Consider the following 23483-nt stretch of genomic DNA (forward strand, 5'->3'; position numbering starts at 1 on the left):
CGCTTAAACAAAGATGGCGGTGTCAGCCGCTGTGTTCTGTTTATTGTTCTTGTTTAATGCCGCCACTACAAACGAAAATACAACGAGCTACAATTTGAACACCACGCTTGGTGACCAGAACGTCACATTTAACTTTATGGAAAATGATACAACTCCACAGCCGACAGAGTTTGAGTCAACCAGTCCGACACCGAGCTCCACCAGCACCGAGCCCCCTCAGCCCGCCGAGCCGCTGCCCGCCTCCGGCCGCCTGCCCACCACCGTCACTACCGGTACTCTGCCTGGAACTAGACCCTAGCTAGTAGCTAGCCAGTTTAGCGCTACACTATGCTAACTGACCTATTGTGCCAGTTAACTGTTTCCTATTAAACAGAGGTGAGAGTAGTACTCAGAACTTGTACTTGAGTAAAAGTAGAACTACTCAGATCTTGTACTTGAGTAAAGTACCAACCAGAGTGTAGGAATTACAAGTTAAAGTCCTGCATTCAAAACGTTACTTAAGTATAAGTAGAAAAGTATTAGCTAAAGTACAGTCATTGAGTAAAGGTACTTAGTTACCTTACACCACTGCTATTAAAGCATGATCGACAACAATGGTTAAATCATCATTTATTTCAGGCTAATAAAATAAACTCTAAACTGAGATGTAATGAAAGCGTGGTGTTAGAATCTCTGCTGGAGATTGGATGTCTTAAACACCACAAATGCAAGTTATTTTGTTAGTAGCCTAAAGTATTTCAGATTTCTGACTGAACCAATAGAAAGCACACACACACACACACATCCGTGCATACACACTGTACAAGTAAAGCACACGCACTAAAAATGTATTCATATTTAAACAGATGTTTTTAAAGGCCAAATGCTTGTGAAAGTAGTTGTGTACATACACACGCACACCATGTCATAGATGTATGTGACATACCTTGCATAGCTTTGTAAAATGCATATTTCACATAATGGCCTCGTAATGTGAATACCACACTCAGGTCACATCTCAGGTCACATCTCCAACTTCAAGAAACAAAAATATACAGTTCCATATGAATGTCTCAGTTACTAACCTTGTTAACTAAGCAAATATCTGTAACTAACCTAACCTCTGTAACTAGGATGGAGTCATAGCTGCGGTGCTAAGGCACGCGGGCCCAGCATAATGTGAGCGCGGAGCGCGTGGAATCTTTTAGTGTGTGCATGTGCGAAGTGCGCCCCGCCAATTTGTTTCTATGTGTCTGCCAGCACAAGAAAGGCTCTTGAGGCCTAGTACCAGGGTCGGTTCTAGCCAATTTGCTGCCCTAGGCGAGATTTTATAAAGAATAAATTAAAAATCTCTACTTCTTCTTCTTTCGTGTAACGTCAGAGGTCCAACTCGGTGTTGTGTAGCCATGCCCGCATCTCTGGTCCTACGTCGAAGAGGCTGGCTTCCGAGAGTGGTCTATATAAAGGGCAGGTGGTTATTATATGTTCGGCAGTCTGTTCAGGGTCAACGCACTCGCATGCAGCACTGTCTGCCAGGCCCCACTTCTTCATTGATGTTTTGAAGCGACCGACCCCAGTTCGTAGACGGTTTAGTGTGGTCCATTGCCGGCGTGGTAGATCGTTTCCTCCAATGGCGCCATCTCCTGGGTCCCAGATGTAGCGATGGATGCGGGAGGGCCCGGCTAGCTCCCACTCCTGCCTCCAAGCAGCCGCCAACCATGCATCTCTGGCGAGGTCCTCAGAGGTGGAATTGAGCATCTCTTGTGCTGCCTTGTTCTAGGGGAGACGGGACATGAACCTACTTAGGGGCGCTGCTGTTGTTGTAGTGTTATGCAGGATGTGCCAGTCATGCTTTTGAGCTTTCCTGGCCAGGGCGAGGGTGGCAGCCTCCCGTCGGAGGCTGGCCGGAGCTATTCCCGCGAGGACTGGCAAGAGGGACACAGGGGTAGGCTTCAGGTATCCAGTTATAATCCGGAGGGCGTTGTTGATGACCACGTCAACCTTACTTGCATGAGGGCTTCTGCTCCAGGCTGGGGCGCAGTATTCCGCTACAGAGAAGACCAGGGCTTGGGTTGATAATCGCAGCGTCTTAGCGCAGGCTCCCCAGGTTGTTCCAGCGAGGCGGCGGATCAGCGCGACCCTTGATGTTACCTTGGCCTTGACTTCTTCAAGGTGTTGTTTAAAGGACAGTGTCCAATCCAGACGCACGCCGAGGTACTTCGGGGCTTGCTGGACCTCCAGGCGTTTATTGTTGACACGCACCTCAAGTTCCCTCCTAGCTTCTCTGGTGCTAAGATGGTATGCCGCTGCTACTGTCTTTCCGATGTTGAGCTGTAGACGCCACCTTTGAAAGTATGTTACCAGGGTGCCCATGTCGTCGTTAAGGCCATCTTCCATTGCCTTCCATGTTGGTCATCTCAGCATGATGGCTAGATCGTCTGCATAGTCGTACTTTCTGGATGATGTGTCAGGTAGGTCGTGTACATATATGTTGAACAGCATTGGCGAGAGAACCAACCCCTGCGGAACACCGTTCCTCAGTCTTCTGAGCCTGGTCTGGTCTGGAGGACAAAGCTGCGGTTGGTAAGCGTCTCCATGATGAACTTAACCATATGCCGGTCTGGCATTGTCCTCAACAGCTTCAGGTGGAGTCCACGGTGCCAGACAGTGTCATATGCGGCAGTCAGATCCAGGTACACTACCCCAGCTTTCTCATTGTCCTGGAAGCTGTCTTTGATGTCCTGAGAGAGTAGTGTTACCTGGTGTACTGTTGACCTTCCACGACGAAAACCAGCTTGTTCCCGTGGAAGCTGTGAGTCCACCACTGGCTCGATGCGGCTATGGATCATCCTCTCCAAAATCTTGAATGGGACACAGAGTAGCGAGATGGGTCTGTATGACTTGGGGTCTTCCGCAGGTTTATTTGGCTTCGGCAGAGCTATGACGGAGGCGCGGCGCCAGGTCTTTGGGAGCTTTGACCTCCGGTAACACGACGAGAAGAATGCACAGAGCCAGTGAGATGTTGTCCCTCTCGCTCTCTCGCTCCCACGCTCGCACTTTGGCTGTGAGCTGCGGGCGCCTGATAAGCCAACACCACCCACTTTCATCACTTACAGCGCCCATCGTACAGGGCAAATGAAAAATATAACCGGGGTGAAAAGGGTGTTACATTTACTTAATTATGAATGTTAGGATGAGCGCCAACGGTCAAAAATGTTTTTTCCCCTCCCAGAGCTACCAGCGCAGCGCCCCCCAGATCTGCCGCCCTAGCCGACCGCCTATGCCAAAAATGCCAAGTTATTTTTTGGGTACCTGGTTGGCGCCCCCTAGCATTTGTATACAAGGGAAACACTGAACTAACCTAACGACTGTAACAAGCTAACCTCTGTAACTAACCAAATCTCTGTAACTAACGTAACCTCTGTAACTAACCTAACCTCTGTAACTAACCTAACCTCTGTAACTAACCTAACCTCTGTAACTAACCTAACCTCTGTAACTAACCTAAGCACTGTAACTAACCTAACCTCGGTAACTAACCTAAGCACTGTAACTAACCTAAGCACTGTAACTAACCTAAGCACTGTAACTAACCTAAGCACTGTAACTAACCTAAGCACCGTAACTAACCTAAGTACTGTAACTAACCTAACCTCGGTAACTAACCTAACCTCGGTAACTAACCTAACCTCGGTAACTAACCTAAGCACTGTAACTAACCTAAGCACTGTAACTAACCTAACCTCGGTAACTAACCTAAGCACTGTAACTAACCTAAGCACTGTAACTAACCTAAGCACTGTAACTAACCTAACCTCTGTAACTAACCTAACCTCTGTAACTAACCTAAGCACTGTAACTAACCTAACCTTGGTAACTAACCTAAGCACTGTAACTAACCTAACCTCTGTAACTAACCTAACCTCTGTAACTAACCTAAGCACTGTAACTAACCTAACCTCGGTAACTAACCTAAGCACTGTAACTAACCTAAGCACTGTAACTAACCTAAGCACTGTAACTAACCTAAGCACCGTAACTAACCTAAGTACTGTAACTAACCTAACCTCGGTAACTAACCTAACCTCGGTAACTAACCTAACCTCGGTAACTAACCTAAGCACTGTAACTAACCTAAGCACTGTAACTAACCTAACCTCGGTAACTAACCTAAGCACTGTAACTAACCTAAGCACTGTAACTAACCTAAGCACTGTAACTAACCTAAGCACCGTAACTAACCTAAGTACTGTAACTAACCTAACCTCGGTAACTAACCTAACCTCGGTAACTAACCTAACCTCGGTAACTAACCTAAGCACTGTAACTAACCTAAGCACTGTAACTAACCTAACCTCGGTAACTAACCTAAGCACTGTAACTAACCTAAGCACTGTAACTAACCTAACCTCTGTAACTAACCTAAGCACTGTAACTAACCTAAGCACCGTAACTAACCTAAGCACTGTAACTAACCTAAGCACTGTAACTAACCTAACCTCTGTAACTAACCTAAGCACTGTAACTAACCTAAGCACCGTAACTAACCTAACCTCTGTAACTAACCTAAGCACTGTAACTAACCTAAGCACCGTAACTAACCTAAGCACTGTAACTAACCTAAGCACTGTAACTAACCTAAGCACTGTAACTAACCTAAGCACCGTAACTAACCTAAGTACTGTAACTAACCTAACCTCGGTAACTAACCTAACCTCGGTAACTAACCTAACCTCGGTAACTAACCTAAGCACTGTAACTAACCTAAGCACTGTAACTAACCTAACCTCGGTAACTAACCTAAGCACTGTAACTAACCTAAGCACTGTAACTAACCTAACCTCTGTAACTAACCTAAGCACTGTAACTAACCTAAGCACCGTAACTAACCTAAGCACTGTAACTAACCTAAGCACTGTAACTAACCTAACCTCTGTAACTAACCTAAGCACTGTAACTAACCTAAGCACCGTAACTAACCTAACCTCTGTAACTAACCTAAGCACTGTAACTAACCTAAGCACCGTAACTAACCTAAGCACTGTAACTAACCTAAGCAGCGTAACTAACCTAAGCACTGTAACTAACCTAAGCACTGTAACTAACCTAACCTCGGTAACTAACCTAAGCACTGTAACTAACCTAAGCACCGTAACTAACCTAACCTCTGTAACTAACCTAAGCACTGTAACTAACCTAAGCACTGTAACTAACCTAACCTCTGTAACTAACCTAACCTCTGTAACTAACCTAAGCACTGCTTTGTGTTTCAGTGGACAGTGTGTGTCCCTGTGACCTGCACGAGAGTGTGTGTGACATCAACTGCTGCTGTGACCGAGTGTGTGCTGAGGAGCTGTCTCTGTTCACCAGCTGCTCCGTGGACAGAGTCAGGTGAGCCCCCCCCCCCCCCCACACACTCACACACACACACACACACACACACACACACACACCACACACACACACACACACACACACACACACACACACACTGCTTACTACACTATTCAATTCAAATGACTTTCAGAGAGGAATGTGTGCAGTGGGTTAATGAAACAGTTTTAGAATGTACAGTTCATGTATAGTCTACTACTCAGAGCATCAGGCAGTCTATAGATATCATCAGCATTAATATGAAATAAATACAATGCATCGCTGCATATATTGTATTACACGTGTTTTGTGTTTATAAATATTTGTATTGTATTTTATTTGATCTTTTATTGCAAATTATTTCTTTTAATTCTTACTCTTTCTTTAACGTCATATATTCATTGTGCTAAGTTATTTTTTCGTTTCTTTTGGTTTACTTGTAATTTGACTGTTAATTTGATTTCCTATCGACAGATCTGTTGTCCTTGTATTTCTAATATGTATCATTCATTTGAGCTGACTTTGTGTTGGTGTGTATAGTGGCAGTCAGCAGCTGTGCAGCGGGGACGTGGCGTCTTACTCTCTCCGCATCACCATAGACGGATACTCAGAGCTGCAGGCGTCTGTGGGGGAGGAGCCTAACTATGACATCCTCTGCATCCAATCACAGAACCGTGCGTCATTAACTGTGTTCGAGTATTGTATGAACATGTTTTATATCACTTATTACTTAAGTCTTACCAATATTAGTCAATAAGTAGATTTAAATGAACCTTATTGCTAAATGTAAAGGACTGGGCTGGTGTTATTGGACTTGCTTTCTCTGAGTCTATTATAAGATAAGATAAGAGGGACCTTTATTGATGAGGGAAATTCAGGTGTTATAGCAGCAAGAGAGTCAAAAGTAAAAAAAAGAATATCATAAGAATAAATATGAAGCAACGGTATGAATAAAAATAACAAAAATAGCATGCATTAAACTCTGATCAGGTGAATGTACAGTACATGTATACAGATATGTGAACGAGGGTAAATATATATACATTTACATCTGCAGGTCTGCATACATTGAAAATATTATGAATAGTCAGTGCATATTATTATTGTATGGCTCCCTGTAGGCCGATGGTACCACACAGAGTAAGCTGCCATGTCACAGAGTCTGTCCCTTTTTGATGTCCTGTCTAGGTGTTGGTGGATTGTCTCACCCCCCTCCTGCCCTCCCCACTGACAGCAGCTTTGACTCCCTCTTTAAAGAGTTCACCAGCTTCATGTTTGGCTCAGAGGAGAGACAGGTGTCCTCTGCAGAGCTCCAGGACTCGTCTGGATACCAGGCAAGTCTCCGTCTGTGTGTCAAACCCATTGTTTGTAATCATGAAACAGCAAAGTGAGGTGTGTGTTCCAGTATGGGGAGGTGATGCTGACAGCGGACAGAGGGGTGTTCCTGCTGCCAGCGGCTGCCATCACGGCTGACTGTGTGGACAGCAGTCCTGCAGGTAAAGCCTTCAGATCCTCACTGTGATGATGGGACAATGATACATGCTTCAAAGTGTGACGGTAGAACAAGAAGAGACAGCATTAAGAGAGCAAAGTGAGTCAGCAAGGGTGCACTGATGATGTATTTGTGTAGGTCCACCTGGAAGTCATCATAACACCCCTCAACAAAAAGCAATGGGACTATTCCCTAGGATTGGAATATTGCCAAAACAAAACTGGTTTATGATAATTACACGATTTGTTCAGAAGGATAACTCCTACATTTTAACACCAATGTAGGATTCTTGAAGCATTAATGCAATAGGCAGAAGTGAAAAGCTACCGTTAGGCTAGGAACTACATCATAATCACCCTGCTAAGCTAAAGGCGGCTAATGTTTGCCGTGATGGCGTTTACTAGTCTTATTTAGTCAGTTGTTTGCAACCACTGTCTTTATGACAAGCTTCGGACATCACCAGTGGGGGATTAAGCGACCTATCATAGGTCTTAGCTTGTATTGACCACAGAACTTATTTCAGTATTTTAACCAAAGACATATTGACTGAAACAAGGGAACAGGAATTAGTCAAATGCTGAATCATCTCTGGTTGTTAGTACTCAGTAAGCTACACATTGATATCTACAGTATCTAGATGAGAATCACAGTGTCAGACTGTCAGACTGTCAGACATGAAATACTTCCTCAGTATTTGGAGCCTTTTAATAATCCGAAGTAAAGTCCAATCTCAGTAAGAACGCTTCATGTCAGGAGTTTGATTAAGGTTAGCTTGAACTCTGAGCTGGGAGTACTCCCCCTTGTTCACATGGAGTGACCTTTGTCACACTTCCACTCACTGGTTGATTGTAAATGGGTCCTCACGAAGCGATCGTAGGATAGTAAATAGAAATATACATAATGTGCGGAACTGATTTGAAAGAGTTGAACATGTATTTGTAGTTTTGCTGAAGTGTCATAACAACAACATTTATGAGAGGATGGGCGGAGTCACAAGACTGCAGTCAGAACACAAAGTGCAACACAAATAAAAGCCTGTAGCGGGGGGGTAACACAGCAGACACGTTTCTGTTTCTTGCTTCTCAAACAAGGACAATGCTTCCTGCTTTTATTTAGTCACATGATTTCATCTTTCTATGCTGTCATTATTTCAATTGCACCAGTTCAATATTTGGAGTCCTTGTTATTTGTTAAAGGCCGTTTAGGAAATAAGCGTCTTTCTCATGTCATCACTACTATTTCAGGATGGAAACACTGATGAGAGTTTCAAGGAAGTGCTGTTGATTTAGTGAGCTGCTGTTTCCTGTGTGTGTCCTCTGCAGGCTTCCTGAAGGATCAGAGCAGTGTGTGTTCCCGCCGTGTGACCCTGCAGCAGCACTGCAGCTCCCTGCCCCCCCTCAGCATGAACACATACACCGACATCCAGCTGCTGGCTGTGAGTCTGCATCAGGGAGGGGCTTTCAGTGCACTCACATAGACTGACGTTAAAGGGGTCGTCCACCTAATTAACAAAACACACCTTTTTCTAATTGTATCATTAAAGTGCTAATCTTTAAAGCTGAAGTACTGTTTCAAATGATTGTAAGTTAGTCAACATTCTTTGCTTCTATTTGCTTCTAGACAGTGGTTCTTTGTGGGGTTTTGCTTTATGCATGTTTTGTACATTTTGCAAAAGGACACCAAGTGACAAGAACGAGAGATATGCCTAAAACCAGAAAACCATTTAAAGGTTTGAAACTAAATATGTTCTCTCTACAGGGGAAGAATGAAGACGCAGCAGTGAGTACGCCTTCTTTTGTTAAATGCTGACACCATGGTTACTTATGATCAGAGTCAGGTTGGGGATGAGCGGTGGGTAATAAAGAGCACTCATACACAGGAAGCGCTCACCTATTGTGCAAAATCCACTTTTTCAGATTCTCTCTCTGTTCGTCCTGATCCATTTCTATAAAAACCTGTCTGAAAATGAGCTGATCAGATTTTGGCCACGTTATGATGTCATAACGATGTTTTGGCTTGTGTAACCATTAGCCAATCAGCAACCAAGGTAACCCCCCCCCCCCCTTTATCACCTGAATCTCCTCCTAGAGCACCATTGTGTTCTTTGTAACCAAATCTCTCTCAGAGGGGCGTGGGGAGGGGCTCCTTGTTTTCATCTAAAGTAACAGACAGAGAATCAGCACTTTGGAAACAGGGCTGAAACAGAGGGGATTATGGGTAATGCTGCAATGATCAGCCAATCAGAGACACTTCACTTCAGAGACATGTTCTGGATATATCTGAGAGCTATAATATATTGATGAAAAACAGTATAATAGGGGACCTTTAATATAATACAAAATATATATTTTAGAAATAAATCAAAAGTAGAAAAGCTGTGCAATTTTAAGAAAGGTAATATTGAGCTGAAATGTGCAAAAATATACAGAGGAATTTGCAAGGATTAACAGGCAACTCGGAATCAGGTTGGATGCTACTTCATACCTCTATATTCACACTGTGTCTCCATGATGTGACCAGCTCAGAGGTGGATGTTACTTCCCTCACAGCCTCCAAACCCCATCATGACATCCAGGCTGAGTGATGTTGTTTTGACACCTAGCTGGGTTGGATGAAACACCCAAAGAGTTGCAAAAACAGAGTGTTAAAACATTCTCACGACCTCAGATTCCTGCCCGAGCAGCAGATTTAGCAAGACTCTGCTCTGCAACCATTTGAGGGGACCAGCTGCAACGAGCGGACAGGAAGCACTGCTCACTGTCACAACGCTACCACCCAGAAGAGGGAAGCATTCACACCACCTGACAGTACTGCACATTATTACATGGCTTAGTTGAATACTCGATTCTGATTGGTCAATTCAGAACACGTGACACGTTGTTAATCCAGTAGTACAGACGGCTGTCAAGGATTTATTGACCGTTGTTAAGGACGCTCACATCTGCAGAAAGAAGTCCGGTCGATTGAACTGTACACAGTTTGGCCTGTTTGCTTGTCTTTAGTTTTGCGTTGTCTACCGTCTGAGAGCAACATGGAGGATTTTCATATTACTTGTAATATATTTGGAGAGCACAGTCATTTGGAGGAATGGTTAGTGGCTGATGAGTCCCCAGTAAAGAGAAGGACAAGAAAACAGCGGAGAAGTAAGAGAGGCGAAAAGACGGACCACATTATGGGCTATGAAACACTTTAAAGACCGGCTGATTGAAAGAACCGACCAACAGAATTTGACAGCAACGGGGCAGAAACCCTCAACACGGAGCTGCGGTCCTTTTTACTCCCCTGATCAGCCTGTCGGGTGTTCTTTCACCCATAATGACCGCCTCGCTGCCCGTTATCCCTCGCTTACTTCATCAAAACACAGTGGTAGTGTGTATGGATTTTTCTTCATTTTAGTATGGTGTGAAAATCAAACAGTGGAAACCTCATTGAGAGGAGGAAATATAATCCAGCACATTACACACACTGTCTGCTTTGAAATTAATATGGCTTGAATAAGACCACTACGATGACAACACTTCTGTCCAACAGCCCTCCATAGCCACCATGTGTTACATTAACACACCATATGAGCCATTCCTCAGGTTCCACCATGGAAGCCCTTCACATTCCTCTGTATCCCTTTCACATTTCTGCACAATGACAATGAGCCAGTTATCTCTTTCAGTTCTGATGTACTGTAGGGATTTGTTCTCTATAACGTTATTTAGCATATTTATATTTCCTTTAAATATTTCATTGTATTCTTCATTTTTGTTATAGTTTTAAAATACTATTTAAATAGCTTTATATATGTTTGTAATGAATTCTCCTCTTATTGATTGTGTGTGTGTGTGTGTGTGTGTGTGTTGTGTGTGTGTGGTGTGTGTGTGTGTGTGTGTGTGTGTGTGTGTGTGTGTGTTGTGGTGTGTGGTGTGTGTGTGTGTGTGTGTGGTGTGTGTGTGTGTGTGTGGTGTGTGTGTGTGTGTGTGTGTGTGTGTGTGTGTGTGTGTGTGTGTGTGTGGTGTGTGTGTGTGTGTGTGTGTGTGTGTGTGTGTGTGTGTGTGTGTGTGTGTGTTGTGTGTGTGTGTGTGTGTGTGTGTGTGTGGTGTGTGTGGGTGTGTTGTGTGTGTGCTGTGTGTGCAGGTTGTTTCCTGTGCAGGTGTGTTCGGTGGTGCTGCAGTCTGTGGAGGGGACTCAGACAGAGCTGCAGATCAGTGACGGAGAAGACCTCCCCCCCGCCCTCCTGGACCCCAGCCTCTGTGCTAACGTGGTGCTGCAGGTGAGCCTCCATCACAGCACATTTGCCCTAAAGTCATGTTTTATTGACAGTTTTCAGTTTTGCGAGCGATGGCAGAGTCTGACCTTTGTCTCCGTAGGTGGCCTATGTGATGAAGTACAGCCCCGCTGGAGAGATAGTGAATGTCTCCGTGTCTCTGGTGCTAGGATCTGTCTCTGAGGCAGAACTGACGCTGGAGCAGGAGTTTCACATCACATTTGTCCAGGTATTGTCTGCACTGCTAGCTCTGTATCAGGGATTTAGTTTTTATTTTATTCATTGGAGAATCTCAGTAGTGCTATGTTACAATCAGATCTACTATTTACAGTAGATACAGTTTAAATAAAAAGATATCAAGGATGTCATATTCAAAGGGAGGGTACATTTATGAAGACACATTTGTGAGTGTAGCTTCAGTGTTTCTTTTGCTTCTGCGTTAATCTCCCATACTCTGTGTCCGTATGTTCCTACAAGGTTCAGTCTCTGTCTTGTGAATGCAACATCTCAGGAAAACACTGACTCAGGGAATATTTTTAACAGATTAGATGTTAGGGGTTAAAGGTCAAAGTAACTGTGACTTCACAAAACACGTTTTTGACCATAACTAAAGAAAAAGTACAGTAATTATAAAAATGTAGTCCGTCCCACAGTCTTTAGTTTGTTTATTGTTCTAAATCCAAAGTGGCAAAAAGGACCCACAAATGTGCCAGCAGAGCCCCAGCTCAGGTGCAAGAGGACAGCAGAGCCCCCAGCTCAGGTGCAAGAGGACAGCAGAGCCCCCAGCTCAGGTGCAAGAGGACAGCAGAGCCCCCAGCTCAGGTACAAGAGGACAGTAGAGCCCCAGCTCAGGTACAAGAGGACAGTAGAGCCCCAGCTCAGGTGCAAGAGGACAGCAGAGCCCCCAGCTCAGGTGCAAGAGGACAGCAGAGCCCCCAGCTCAGGTGCAAGAGGACAGCAGAGCCCCCAGCTCAGGTGCAAGAGGACATGCAGAGCCCCAGCTCAGGTGCAAGAGGACAGCAGAGCCCCCAGCTCAGGTGCAAGAGGACAGCAGAGCCCCCAGCTCAGGTGCAAGAGGACAGCAGAGCCCCCAGCTCAGGTACAAGAGGACAGTAGAGCCCCCAGCTCAGGTACAAGAGGACAGCAGAGCCCCCAGCTCAGGTGCAAGAGGACAGCAGAGCCCCCAGCTCAGGTGCAAGAGGACAGCAGAGCCCCCAGCTCAGGTGCAAGAGGACAGCAGAGCCCCCAGCTCAGGTACAAGAGGACAGTAGAGCCCCCAGCTCAGGTGCAAGAGGACAGCAGAGCCCCCAGCTCAGGTACAAGAGGACAGCAGAGCCCCCAGCTCAGGTGCAAGAGGACAGCAGAGCCCCCAGCTCAGGTGCAAGAGGACAGCAGAGCCCCCAGCTCAGGTACAAGAGGACAGCAGAGCCCCCAGCTCAGGTACAAGAGGACAGTAGAGCCCCCAGCTCAGGTACAAGAGGACAGCAGAGCCCCCAGCTCAGGTGCAAGAGGACAGTAGAGCCCCCAGCTCAGGTGCAAGAGGACAGCAGAGCCCCCAGCTCAGGTGCAAGAGGACAGTAGAGCCCCCAGCTCAGGTGCAGAGGACAGCAGAGCCCCCAGCTCAGGTGCAAGAGGACAGTAGAGCCCCCAGCTCAGGTACAAGAGGACAGCAGAGCCCCCAGCTCAGGTACAAGAGGACAGTAGAGCCCCCAGCTCAGGTGCAAGAGGACAGCAGAGCCCCCAGCTCAGGTACAAGAGGACAGCAGAGCCCCCAGCTCAGGTGCAAGAGGACAGTAGAGAGCCCCAGCTCAGGTGCAAGAGGACAGCAGAGCCCCCAGCTCAGGTGCAAGAGGACAGTAGAGCCCCCAGCTCAGGTACAAGAGGACAGTAGAGCCCCCAGCTCAGGTACAAGAGGACAGTAGAGCCCCCAGCTCAGGTGCAAGAGGACAGCAGAGCCCCCAGCTCAGGTACAAGAGGACAGTAGAGCCCCCAGCTCAGGTACAAGAGGACAGTAGAGCCCCCAGCTCAGGTGCAAGAGGACAGCAGAGCCCCCAGCTCAGGTGCAAGAGGGACAGCAGAGCCCCCAGCTCAGGTACAAGAGGACAGTAGAGCCCCCAGCTCAGGTGCAAGAGGACAGCAGAGCCCCCAGCTCAGGTGCAAGAGGGACAGCAGAGCCCCCAGCTCAGGTGCAAGAGGACAGCAGAGCCCCCAGCTAAGGTGCAAGAGGACAGCAGAGCCCCCAGCTCGGTGCAAGAGGACAAGCAGAGCCCCCAGCTCAGGTGCAAGAGGACAGCAGAGCCCCCAGCTCAGGTACAAGAGGGACAGCAGAGCCCCCAGCTCAGGTACAGAGAGGACAGTAGAGCCCCCAGCTCAGGTACAAGAGGACAGCAGAGCCCCCAGCTCAGGTGCAAGAGGACAGCAGAGCCCCCAGCTCAGGTGCAAGAGGACAGCAGAGCCCCCAGCTCAGGTGCAAGAGGACAGCAGAGCCCCCCAGCTCAGGTACAAGAGGACAGCAGAGCCCCCAGCTCAGGTACAAGAGGACAGCAGAGCCCCCAGCTCAGGTGCAAGAGGACAGTAGAGCCCCCAGCTCAGGTGCAAGAGGACAGCAGAGCCCCCAGCTCAGGTGCAAGAGGACAGTAGAGCCCCCAGCTCAGGTTGCAAGAGGACAGCAGAGCCCCCAGCTCAGGTGCAAGAGGACAGTAGAGCCCCCAGCTCAGGTGCAAGAGGACAGCAGAGCCCCCAGCTCAGGTGCAAGAGGACAGTAGAGCCCCCAGCTCAGGTACAAGAGGACAGCAGAGCCCCAGCTCAGGTACAAGAGGACAGCAGAGCCCCCAGCTCAGGTGCAAGAGGACAGCAGAGCCCCCAGCTCAGGTACAAGAGGACAGCAGAGCCCCCAGCTCAGGTGCAAGAGGACAGCAGAGCCCCCAGCTCAGGTGCAAGAGGACAGCAGAGCCCCCAGCTCAGGTGCAAGAGGACAGTAGAGCCCCCAGCTCAGGTACAAGAGACAGTAGAGCCCCAGCTCAGGTACAAGAGGACAGTAGAGCCCCCAGCTCAGGTGCAAGAGGACAGCAGAGCCCCCAGCTCAGGTACAAGAGGACAGCAGAGCCCCCAGCTCAGGTACAAGAGGACAGTAGAGCCCCCAGCTCAGGTGCAAGAGGACAGCAGAGCCCCCAGCTCAGGTACAAGAGGACAGCAGAGCCCCCAGCTCAGGTACAAGAGGACAGCAGAGCCCCCAGCTCAGGTACAAGAGGACAGCAGAGCCCCCAGCTCAGGTACAAGAGGACAGCAGAGCCCCCAGCTCAGGTACAATGAGGACAGCAGAGCCCCTCCAGCTCAGGTACAAGAGGACAGCAGAGCCCCCATCTCAGGTACAAGAGGACAGCAGAGCCCCCAGCTCAGGTGCAAGAGGCCAGCAGAGCCCCAGCTCAGGTGCAAGAGGACAGCAGAGCCCCCAGCTCAGGTGTCAAGAGGGAGCAGCAGAGCCCCCAGCTCAGGTGCAAGAGGACAGCAGAGCCCCCAGCTCAGGAGCAAGAGGACAGCAGAGCCCCCAGCTCAGGTGCAAGAGGACAGCAGAGCCCCCAGCTCAGGTGCAAGAGGACAGCAGAGCCCCCAGCTCAGGTTGCAAGAGACAAGCAGAGCCCCCAGCTCAGGTGCAAGAGGACAGCAGAGCCCCCAGCTCAGGAGCAAGAGGACGCAGAGCCCCCAGCTCAGGTGCAAGAGGACAGCAGAGCCCCCAGCTCAGGTTGCAAGAGGACAGCGAGAGCCCCCAGCTCAGGTGTGCAAGAGGACAGCAGAGCCCCCAGCTCAGTTGCAAGGGACAGCAGAGCCCCCAGCTCAGGTGCAAGAGGACAGCAGAGCCCCCAGCTCAGGCTGCAAGAGGCCCCCAGCTCAGGTGCAAGAGGACAGCAGAGCCCCCAGCTCAGGTGCAAGAGGGACAGTAGAGCCCCCAGCTCAGGTGCAAGAGGACAGCAGAGCCCCCAGCTCAGGTGCAAAGAGGACAGCAGAGCCCCCAGCTCAGGTGCAAGAGGACAGCAGAGCCCCAGCTCAGGTGCAAGAGGACAGCAGAGCCCCCAGCTCAGGTGCAAGAGGACAGCAGAGCCCCCAGCTCAGGTGCAAGAGGACAGCAGAGCCCCAGCTCAGGTGCAAGAGGACAGCAGAGCCCCCAGCTCAGGTACAAGAGGACAGCAGAGCCCCCAGCTCAGGTGCAAGAGGACAGCAGAGCCCCCAGCTCAGGTGCAAGAGGACAGCAGAGCCCCCAGCTCAGGTGCAAGAGGACAGCAGAGCCCCCAGCTCAGGTGCAAGAGGACAGCAGAGCCCCCAGCTCAGGTGCAAGAGGACAGCAGAGCCCCCAGCCTCAGGAGCAAGAGGACAGCAGAGCCCCCAGCTCAGATGCAAGAGGACAGCAGAGCCCCCAGCTCAGGTACAAGAGGACAGTAGAGCCCCCCAGCTCAGGTGCAAGAGGACAGCAGAGCCCCCAGCTCAGGTGCAAGAGGACAGCAGAGCCCCCAGCTCAGGTACAAGAGGACAGTAGAGCCCCAGCTCAGGTGCAAGAGGACAGCAGAGCCCCCAGCTCAGGTACAAGAGGACAGCAGAGCCCCAGCCTCAGGTACAAGAGGACAGTAGAGCCCCCAGCTCAGGTACAAGAGGACAGCAGAGCCCCCAGCTCAGGTGCAAGAGGACAGTAGAGCCCCCAGCTCAGGTGCAAGAGGACAGCAGAGCCCCCAGCTCAGGTGCAAGAGGACAGTAGAGCCCCCAGCTCAGGTACAAGAGGACAGTAGAGCCCCCAGCTCAGGTACAAGAGACAGTAGAGCCCCCAGCTCAGGTGCAAGAGGACAGCAGGAGCCCCCAGCTCAGGTGCAAGAGGACAGCAGAGCCCCCAGCTCAGGTGCAAGAGGACAGCAGAGCCCCCAGCTCAGGTGCAAGAGGACAGCAGAGCCCCCAGCTCAGGTGCAAGAGGACAGCAGAGCCCCCAGCTCAGGTGCAAGAGGACAGCAGAGCCCCCAGCTCAGGTGCAAGAGGACAGCAGAGCCCCCAGCTCAGGTGCAAGAGGACAGCAGAGCCCCCAGCTCAGGTGCAAGAGGACAGCAGAGCCCCCAGCTCAGGTGCAAGAGGACAGCAGAGCCCCCAGCTCAGGTGCAAGAGGACAGCAGAGCCCCCAGCTCAGGTGCAAGAGGACAGCAGAGCCCCCAGCTCAGGTGCAAGAGGACAGCAGAGCCCCCAGCTCAGGTGCAAGAGGACAGCAGAGCCCCCAGCTCAGGTGCAAGAGGACAGTAGAGCCCCCAGCTCAGGTGCAAGAGGACAGTAGAGCCCCCAGCTCAGGTGCAAGAGGACAGCAGAGCCCCCAGCTCAGGTGCAAGAGGACAGCAGAGCCCCCAGCTCAGGTGCAAGAGGACAGCAGAGCCCCCAGCTCAGGTGCAAGAGGACAGCAGAGCCCCCAGCTCAGGTGCAAGAGGACAGCAGAGCCCCAGCTCAGGTGCAAGAGGACAGCAGAGCCCCCCAGCTCAGGTGCAAGAGGACAGCAGAGCCCCCAGCTCAGGTGCAAGAGGACAGCAGAGCCCCCAGCTCAGGTGCAAGAGGACAGCAGAGCCCCCAGCTCAGGTGCAAGAGGACAGCAGAGCCCCCAGCTCAGGAGCAAGAGGACAGCAGAGCCCCCAGCTCAGGTGCAAGAGGACAACAGAGCCCCCAGCTCAGGTGCAAGAGGACAACAGAGCCCCCAGCTCAGGTGCAAGAGGACAGCAGAGCCCCCCAGCTCAGGTGCAAGAGGACAGCAGAGCCCCCAGCTCAGGTGCAAGAGGACAGCAGAGCCCCCAGCTCAGGTGCAAGAGGACAGCAGAGCCCCCAGCTCAGGTGCAAGAGGACAGTAGAGCCCCAGCTCAGGTGCAAGAGGACAGTAGAGCCCCCAGCTCAGGTGCAAGAGGACAGCAGAGCCCCCAGCTCAGGGGCAAGAGGACAGCAGAGCCCCCAGCTCAGGTGTAAGAGGACAGTACAGGACAGTGGCATTAACTAAGCTGGAGATCTGGCTAAACACTCTCAAACCACCACTAACGATGCTCACTTCTGGATTTTGTGAGTTTGGAAGAGATCATACTATGTGTTATTTTAAAGGTCTCCTATTGTACTATTTTTAGGCATATATTATAGGTCTCAGATATATAGAAATATATAAATAACATGTCTATGAAGTGTTTTGCTCAAAATACCAAACAGATCACCCATTGTAGCTTCATACCCCTCTATTTCAGCCCTGTTAGAGAAGTGCTGATTCTGGGTCCGTAGCTTTAAAAAAATAAACGAGAGGAGAGGGGAGCTCATGCAGGAGAATTCTACCCAGATACTCAGCCAAATGCTGCCGTGATTAAACGCCATATCATGTTCTAAACCACATCAAGCATTATTTCTGAAACAGTTTGGAGCTCAAATACTTTTTCTCTCGCGGGTTTACCACAAGGTGAGTTCCTTTATTTTTCCTGCTTCTTTACACAGGAAAAGAGAGAGGGTTTTGTTTTCGACACTTTGTGAGTCTCCTTACACACCGGGGACACATATTTAGGTATAAAAGACATCAAAAAGTGCATTTTGCATGATAGGAGACCTTTAACACAGTGTTTGTGTGGGGTTGCTAGTGTACAGAGATATGTAGGATGACCATCACACCCTCAGTGTCTGAGAGTCATCTTACGCTGACAGAAGGAGAGGAAATGTTTCAGCAAGCAGAGAATCAGATACACTGAAACTGCCTTAAAGGGCAGTCCGGATGCTACTGCCCTACCAGTGGGAATGAAGACCTTTTGTTGGTATGATTAAGTGATGTATTGTGTGTCTCTTTAACAGGAGGATGGGGGGGAGGGGGCGGTCCACTCCAGTGGAAACCCAGGTTATGTTGTTGGACTTCCTCTCGTATCTGGAACAAGAACTGCAGAATATCCTTTACCTGCCTGGGCGACACCTGTTGGTTGACTTTGATAAGAGAACCATATTCAATTGTGCAACACCCGATATGAATATTCTTTCACACTTTTCTCTATCCTTTGCTTTTTATACAATCACCCAGGGTTTCCCAGTGATGGGTTTTAATACATCTTGTAGGCCTGTTTTTAGGCCAACATACACACATAATAAATTAGAGGAACTTCTTGCCTGTGCGTCTCCAGTCTCCCTCTTTGGCATGATTATCTTGTATATCATTGTTTTTCCTAACGCATTATAGTCTGCAGGAGAATTTTGATTTCACCGCATACCTACTGGACGCTGGTTCTCCCTCACCTTAAACCATATTCATTCTGTTCTGTGTTGACAGTGTTTGATTGGTCCTTAACAGTGGTGCTCACAGGGATTGTTGGGAGCCTGGACCCCAGAGACACTCTGTCCCTCCTGCTCAGTGCGGAACAGCAGGACTGTCTGCGGGGGCCCCAGCAGCGCGCCCCCGTCCTCTTCGCTGTGGACTCTGTCTCCGGTTGCACGTTAAGGCAGGACACACTCAGCACACAGATACTTCCTGATGTCTTGGTGCTGTATATGTGATGCTGACTGTCCTCTCCCTGCAGACTGGAGGATGCTGGCAACTGCTCTCTGGTCCAGCAGCTGCTGCTGGATGTTCTGAGGGGGCCGAACCCCCCCCAGCATGTGGCCTCCTTTAGAAACTCCCTGTTAGACTCTCCTATGGACTGGCTGCCAATCAAGAACAACCTCAATCCTGGGGTGAGTCTCAGGTCAAATCCTGAATCTGATTGGAGAAGTGTGAGCTAAATCAGAGAAATAAACTCCAATATTCTATAAGCCTATAATATAATATCACATTAATGGCAATGCTGTTTTTGAGAGAGTATGCCTGGGATTTTTCTACATTATATTTGTATTTTATTTAATTATTTTTGTATTTTATTTAACTATTTTTGTATTTTATTTAATTATTTTTCCTTTTTACTAATTAAATTAAATTCCTTTTTTTTTTAAACTAGTTTTATTTCCACACACTGAATGTCAGAAGTGGTTGATTGAACACCTGTAGGACTTATCTCTACAATTTGCTGGTCGAGTGTGAGCTTTTTTTTTTTCTTGGATTCCAATTGTAATTTGAATTAGAAATTCTGGATTTTCCTCCTGGATATAAAATAAGTTACTGCATGTTAACAAAAAAAAGTCATTTATTTCCTAATTGTGTCAAACCACGTTGGCTAGATTACTGGCCTCAGCTATTTCATGATGGTTGAATCCAACAGCATTATACTTTTTTAAATGTATTTTCTTTAAATGAATGTTGATCAAGACAGAAATAAGTATATTCTTTATGTTGAGGAACCATAATCCAACAGTGTTTGTGTTTTTCAGGAAGCACAGAGTTGCAGCATCCCATTGTCACTTCATTTAGAAGTTCAATGGACCCAGTATGGATCCTTGGTGAACCCCCAAGCTCAGATTGTGAGCATCAAAGAAATAATCCAAACCAACACCACCAGTTTGGTAAGATGTACCTAAATATACTAATAATACTGACAGGATATGCAATGGTTATCTCCTGTATCTGACTGTACTCTCCCACAGGAAGTGTTGTCAGCAGGCAGCAGCACCCTCAGCATCAGCAGCTCCGTGGCCTTCATACCAGTCTCTGCTGCTGCCCTTCCTGGTTACAGAGCCACGCCCACCATCGACGCCAAACTGCCTTTTGACTTCTTCTTCCCTTTTGTCTGACTTCCTCTTTCCTTTTTCCTAACACTTCTTCCTTTTTGTCAACAAGTACTGTTTACATGATGACTGTGTTCCTGTATATAGTATGTTTGTAAAAAGATAATTTAACAAATGTTTTTTTTTTAATAAAAGGAAATCACTTCATTTATTGGCATGTGTTTTTATACAGCATACAGTCATTATTAATGCCCCTTAAGCAGATTCACATTCAGTTTAACATCATCAGTGTAAGGGAATTTAAGGCCTTGTAGCTTCCTGGAGTGATGCATTAAAACATCTGACTTCATTAGTCACCATACTTTTTACTGGTTTCCATCACTATAATGACAAGAATCCTAGATATGCATCTTCTGATAAAGATATTAAAATAGATCATTTCCCTTCAGGTAATACAATAACAGATGAGAATGTATCATGGAATGCATGGTATGAAAAAGTGCAGAAAGTGATGTAATATAGAGACGTTGGACAGTAGCTCCACAACATGTATCTCCCTGAGTTAGAAGTCGATGCTGTGCTTCTTCAGCAGGGCTTGAAGTCTCTGGTTCTCCTGACCCTAAGGGAGAAGGAGACAGACAGAGAGGTGAGTCAGTCTGCTGTTGGACCTTAAAGATAACTGAACAATTATGCAGCGTTTCATTTCCCCCTGATGGGTGTTGTCTCAACTCGCACACTGCTGCCTTGCCCTTACTGGTAGTGATAATTGTAGCTGTAAGTTAACCAGCTAAGTAGCAACGATATTTCGCTTTAGCAAATCCTTACAAACCCTAACCTCAACTAACCCTCAAAGCTTCTTTTCAACATCAGTATAGTGATACCACAATCACGGCTGGTTGCGTAACTTCCATTCCGTTGGAGACATTTGAGTGTGAGAAGTGTCCAGCGTTCCACACTCACATTTTTAAATGTGACTAGAAGACCATCTGGATACTCATAATGCACTGCATGTTGATATACTGACCATTGGGAAATACTTTTGCAACCCAACCCTTACAATAGCAAATGTAAGTACAGAATACGTGAACCGAGACAGCGCTAGTTCTAGCATTGTTGCCGAAGTGCTATGTCACTACGAATGACAGAGCTAGTTACCCGGGCTAGGGATGATGAAATATTATCCATGTTTAAGTTTTATACTGTAAGGTTTTATATCCCCCTTAGGTTGTCAAATGACTTCAAAATGTCTCAGTGTCCTCAAATTGTCCCTGTGGTCATTCAGAACCTTTCAGTTGTAACTGATGCAGCAGGCATCACTCACCAGCGTGTCGCTGCGCTCCTGCAGCTCGGTGACTCTCTGCACCAGGTGGTCGTAGCTCTCCTTCAGCTTGTGCAGCTTTTGGTTAGCACGAGTCTTCAATGACACCAGGATACCTGCAACACACACACACACACACACACACACACACACACACACACACACACACACACACACAACACACACACCACACACACACACACACACAACACACACACACACACACACACACACACACACACACACACACACACACGTGTGATTCTTATGCTCTTCTTCTTTTCACATGCACATTTTCACTGCGATCCAAAGGGAAGCCGTACAACTGAAATCAGGTGAAGTTTGTTTATTAAGGATCCCCATTAGCTTTTGCTCTTGACAAAAGGGTTGTGGGGAAGAGGAGAGGGATAACAGGTTTTTGAACAGAATACTTTATAAGTGAAATTGAGTTTTATGACATTTTTACAATTAACAGATAAATACTGTTGAAAATATATGTAAAGAAATTTAAATATGCAATAAAAGTATAAAATAAAGATGTTTATATTAACAATTAAAATGTCGTATAAAAGATAAAATAAATAAGAGTACAAAAATGTATATAACATGTACAGTGGAGGAAATAAGTATTTGATCCCTTGCACACCACTTACAAAGAAATGAACAGTCTATATTTGTAATGTTTGTTTTAACAATGAGAGTAAGAATATCAAAAAGAAAATCCAGATTTGACATTATATAAAAGATACACATTTGTTTGCATTTAACTGTGGGAAATAAGTATTTGATCCCCTTTCAACCAACAAGAATTCTGGCTCCCACAGACCGGTTACATAACTCCATTTCCTTTAGGAAAGTACTCATAATATCAACTTGTTACCTGTATAAAAGACACCTGTCCACAGAATCAATCAATCAGATTCCAACCTCTCCACCATGGACAAGACTAAAGAGCTGTCTAAGGACCTCAGGGACAAGAGTGTAGACCTGCACCAGGCTGGGATTGGCTACAAGATCATCAGAAAGCAGCTTGGTGAGGAGGAGACAACTGTTCAGGGACGTGCACAGGTGGGCTATTGTTGCCGGGGCAACGGCCCGTTTTCCCTTTTTGGCTGACCTGCCCCTCTGGAGAGACCGAGAGGTTTTTTTTCCTCTTTCTGTTGTGGTCGAATTAACATGATAAGCCCACAATTAGTATTGTCTCGCTGCGGGAAACACACCAGCTTCATTCTTCTTCTACTACTTATTTTACTTCTTCTTCTCCTTCTTCTTACATGTAATTGCCCGCGAAATTTTAAATGAAGAACTCGTTTCAGTGTGAACTCACCACAAAAGTGTTTTAAACGAGGTAGGCCTACGTTTTTATTATTTATGTTCTATATAGCTAAGTGTGTGATTACACAAGTTACGTATTATATATATAATATTTATTATAGGCTACTGGTGCCGGTGCGTTAAGACCAGTGACGTGTGGTGAGGTTCATGGCTGGTGAGGCACTGACTCTTTCAGAGACAGATTTACAAATATTATATTTTGACCTTAATCGAAATATTCGGTTATTTTCAAAAGCTTTTTTGGTCTGATGTTTCGATTCATTTTAAACAGACCGTTCAACAAAAGGATAGGCCTACCCACAATTTAAATATTGGATTGTTCTTTCTTAGTAAGATCCCCATTTTCATTACCAATGTGGTCTTACCTTGACTTGAAGATGAAGTCCATGCTATCCTTCTGGACAACAATCTCTATTACTTCTTTGTAAAAGTCCTCCTTATCTTCCTCTAGTTTCAAAAGTCTAGTTTGTTGTTTGTGTCTACCAGGGGTGGGCGGATCGATCCCAAAATATCGATACTTCCGATATTACGTTACGTTTCAAAATATCGATACTAGAGCCAATAGGATCGATACTGTTATACTTTTTTTCTCGCCTCCTCTACTCGTCAATTTCTTCAAAAAACTATGTGCAGACGAACACAAGTATATGCTATTTTCTTCTCTCTCCACTGCTGTCCTCTTCTCCTCGAGGCTCCCTGCCTGAACGCCGATTATCAAGCTGACTGACAGCAGCCAGCAGGGCAGGACAGCAGCAGCCAGCGACTCGCGAGTGCAACACACACACGCGCATGATGGCTGAGAGAAAGAGCAGCGTTGTGTGGAGCAATTTCACAACTGGCCATTAAAACTTAGCGAACTGTGATGTGTGCAAGAAGACAGTTCGCTACTTTGGCCACTTTGTATTGTTATTTTTCATGTTTGCACTTTAAATTTGCAAAAGTAAAACGTTGTGTATTTGTCTTATAAAAACTGTCCTGTCTTTATTCATGAAAATGAATTCAGATTTAGTCTATTTATGATGATTTCAGCTCAAAAACCATGTCATGCAGCTCTCCCCTATATGAAAGTACATAAGACGCTTTTCATTAAAAATAAGTATCGGTATCGA

The 23483-nt window shown here is 47.2% G+C and overlaps 2 protein-coding genes across 3 annotated transcripts in view; one reads left to right on the plus strand and one right to left on the minus strand.

Annotated features, from left to right (window-relative positions):
- Positions 1 to 19926, plus strand: tctn1 (tectonic family member 1). Its single transcript, XM_034222879.1, has 14 exons — positions 1 to 272; positions 5253 to 5370; positions 5893 to 6026; positions 6541 to 6686; positions 6758 to 6848; positions 8167 to 8279; positions 8603 to 8627; positions 10975 to 11105; positions 11203 to 11328; positions 17931 to 18019; positions 18428 to 18565; positions 18644 to 18797; positions 19428 to 19559; positions 19641 to 19926. Exons 1-14 carry the CDS (start codon positions 14 to 16, stop codon positions 19785 to 19787), a joined length of 1803 nt encoding a protein of 600 aa, XP_034078770.1. The 5' UTR covers positions 1 to 13; the 3' UTR covers positions 19788 to 19926.
- hvcn1 (hydrogen voltage-gated channel 1) overlaps positions 19899 to 23483 on the minus strand; it is a 14227-nt gene continuing 10642 nt past the window's right edge. For both annotated transcript variants that reach the window (XM_034222872.1, XM_034222871.1), the window contains exons 5-6: positions 21043 to 21155; positions 19899 to 20340 (exon numbers count right to left, since the gene is read on the minus strand). In XM_034222872.1, the coding sequence (XP_034078763.1) occupies positions 20284 to 20340; positions 21043 to 21155 (170 nt within the window). In that variant the 3' untranslated portion in view covers positions 19899 to 20283. The remainder of the gene's footprint in view (positions 20341 to 21042; positions 21156 to 23483) is intronic.

The sequence above is a fragment of the Gymnodraco acuticeps genome, unplaced genomic scaffold (assembly GCF_902827175.1).
Source record: "Gymnodraco acuticeps unplaced genomic scaffold, fGymAcu1.1, whole genome shotgun sequence".
Taxonomy (NCBI): Eukaryota; Metazoa; Chordata; class Actinopteri; order Perciformes; family Bathydraconidae; genus Gymnodraco; species Gymnodraco acuticeps.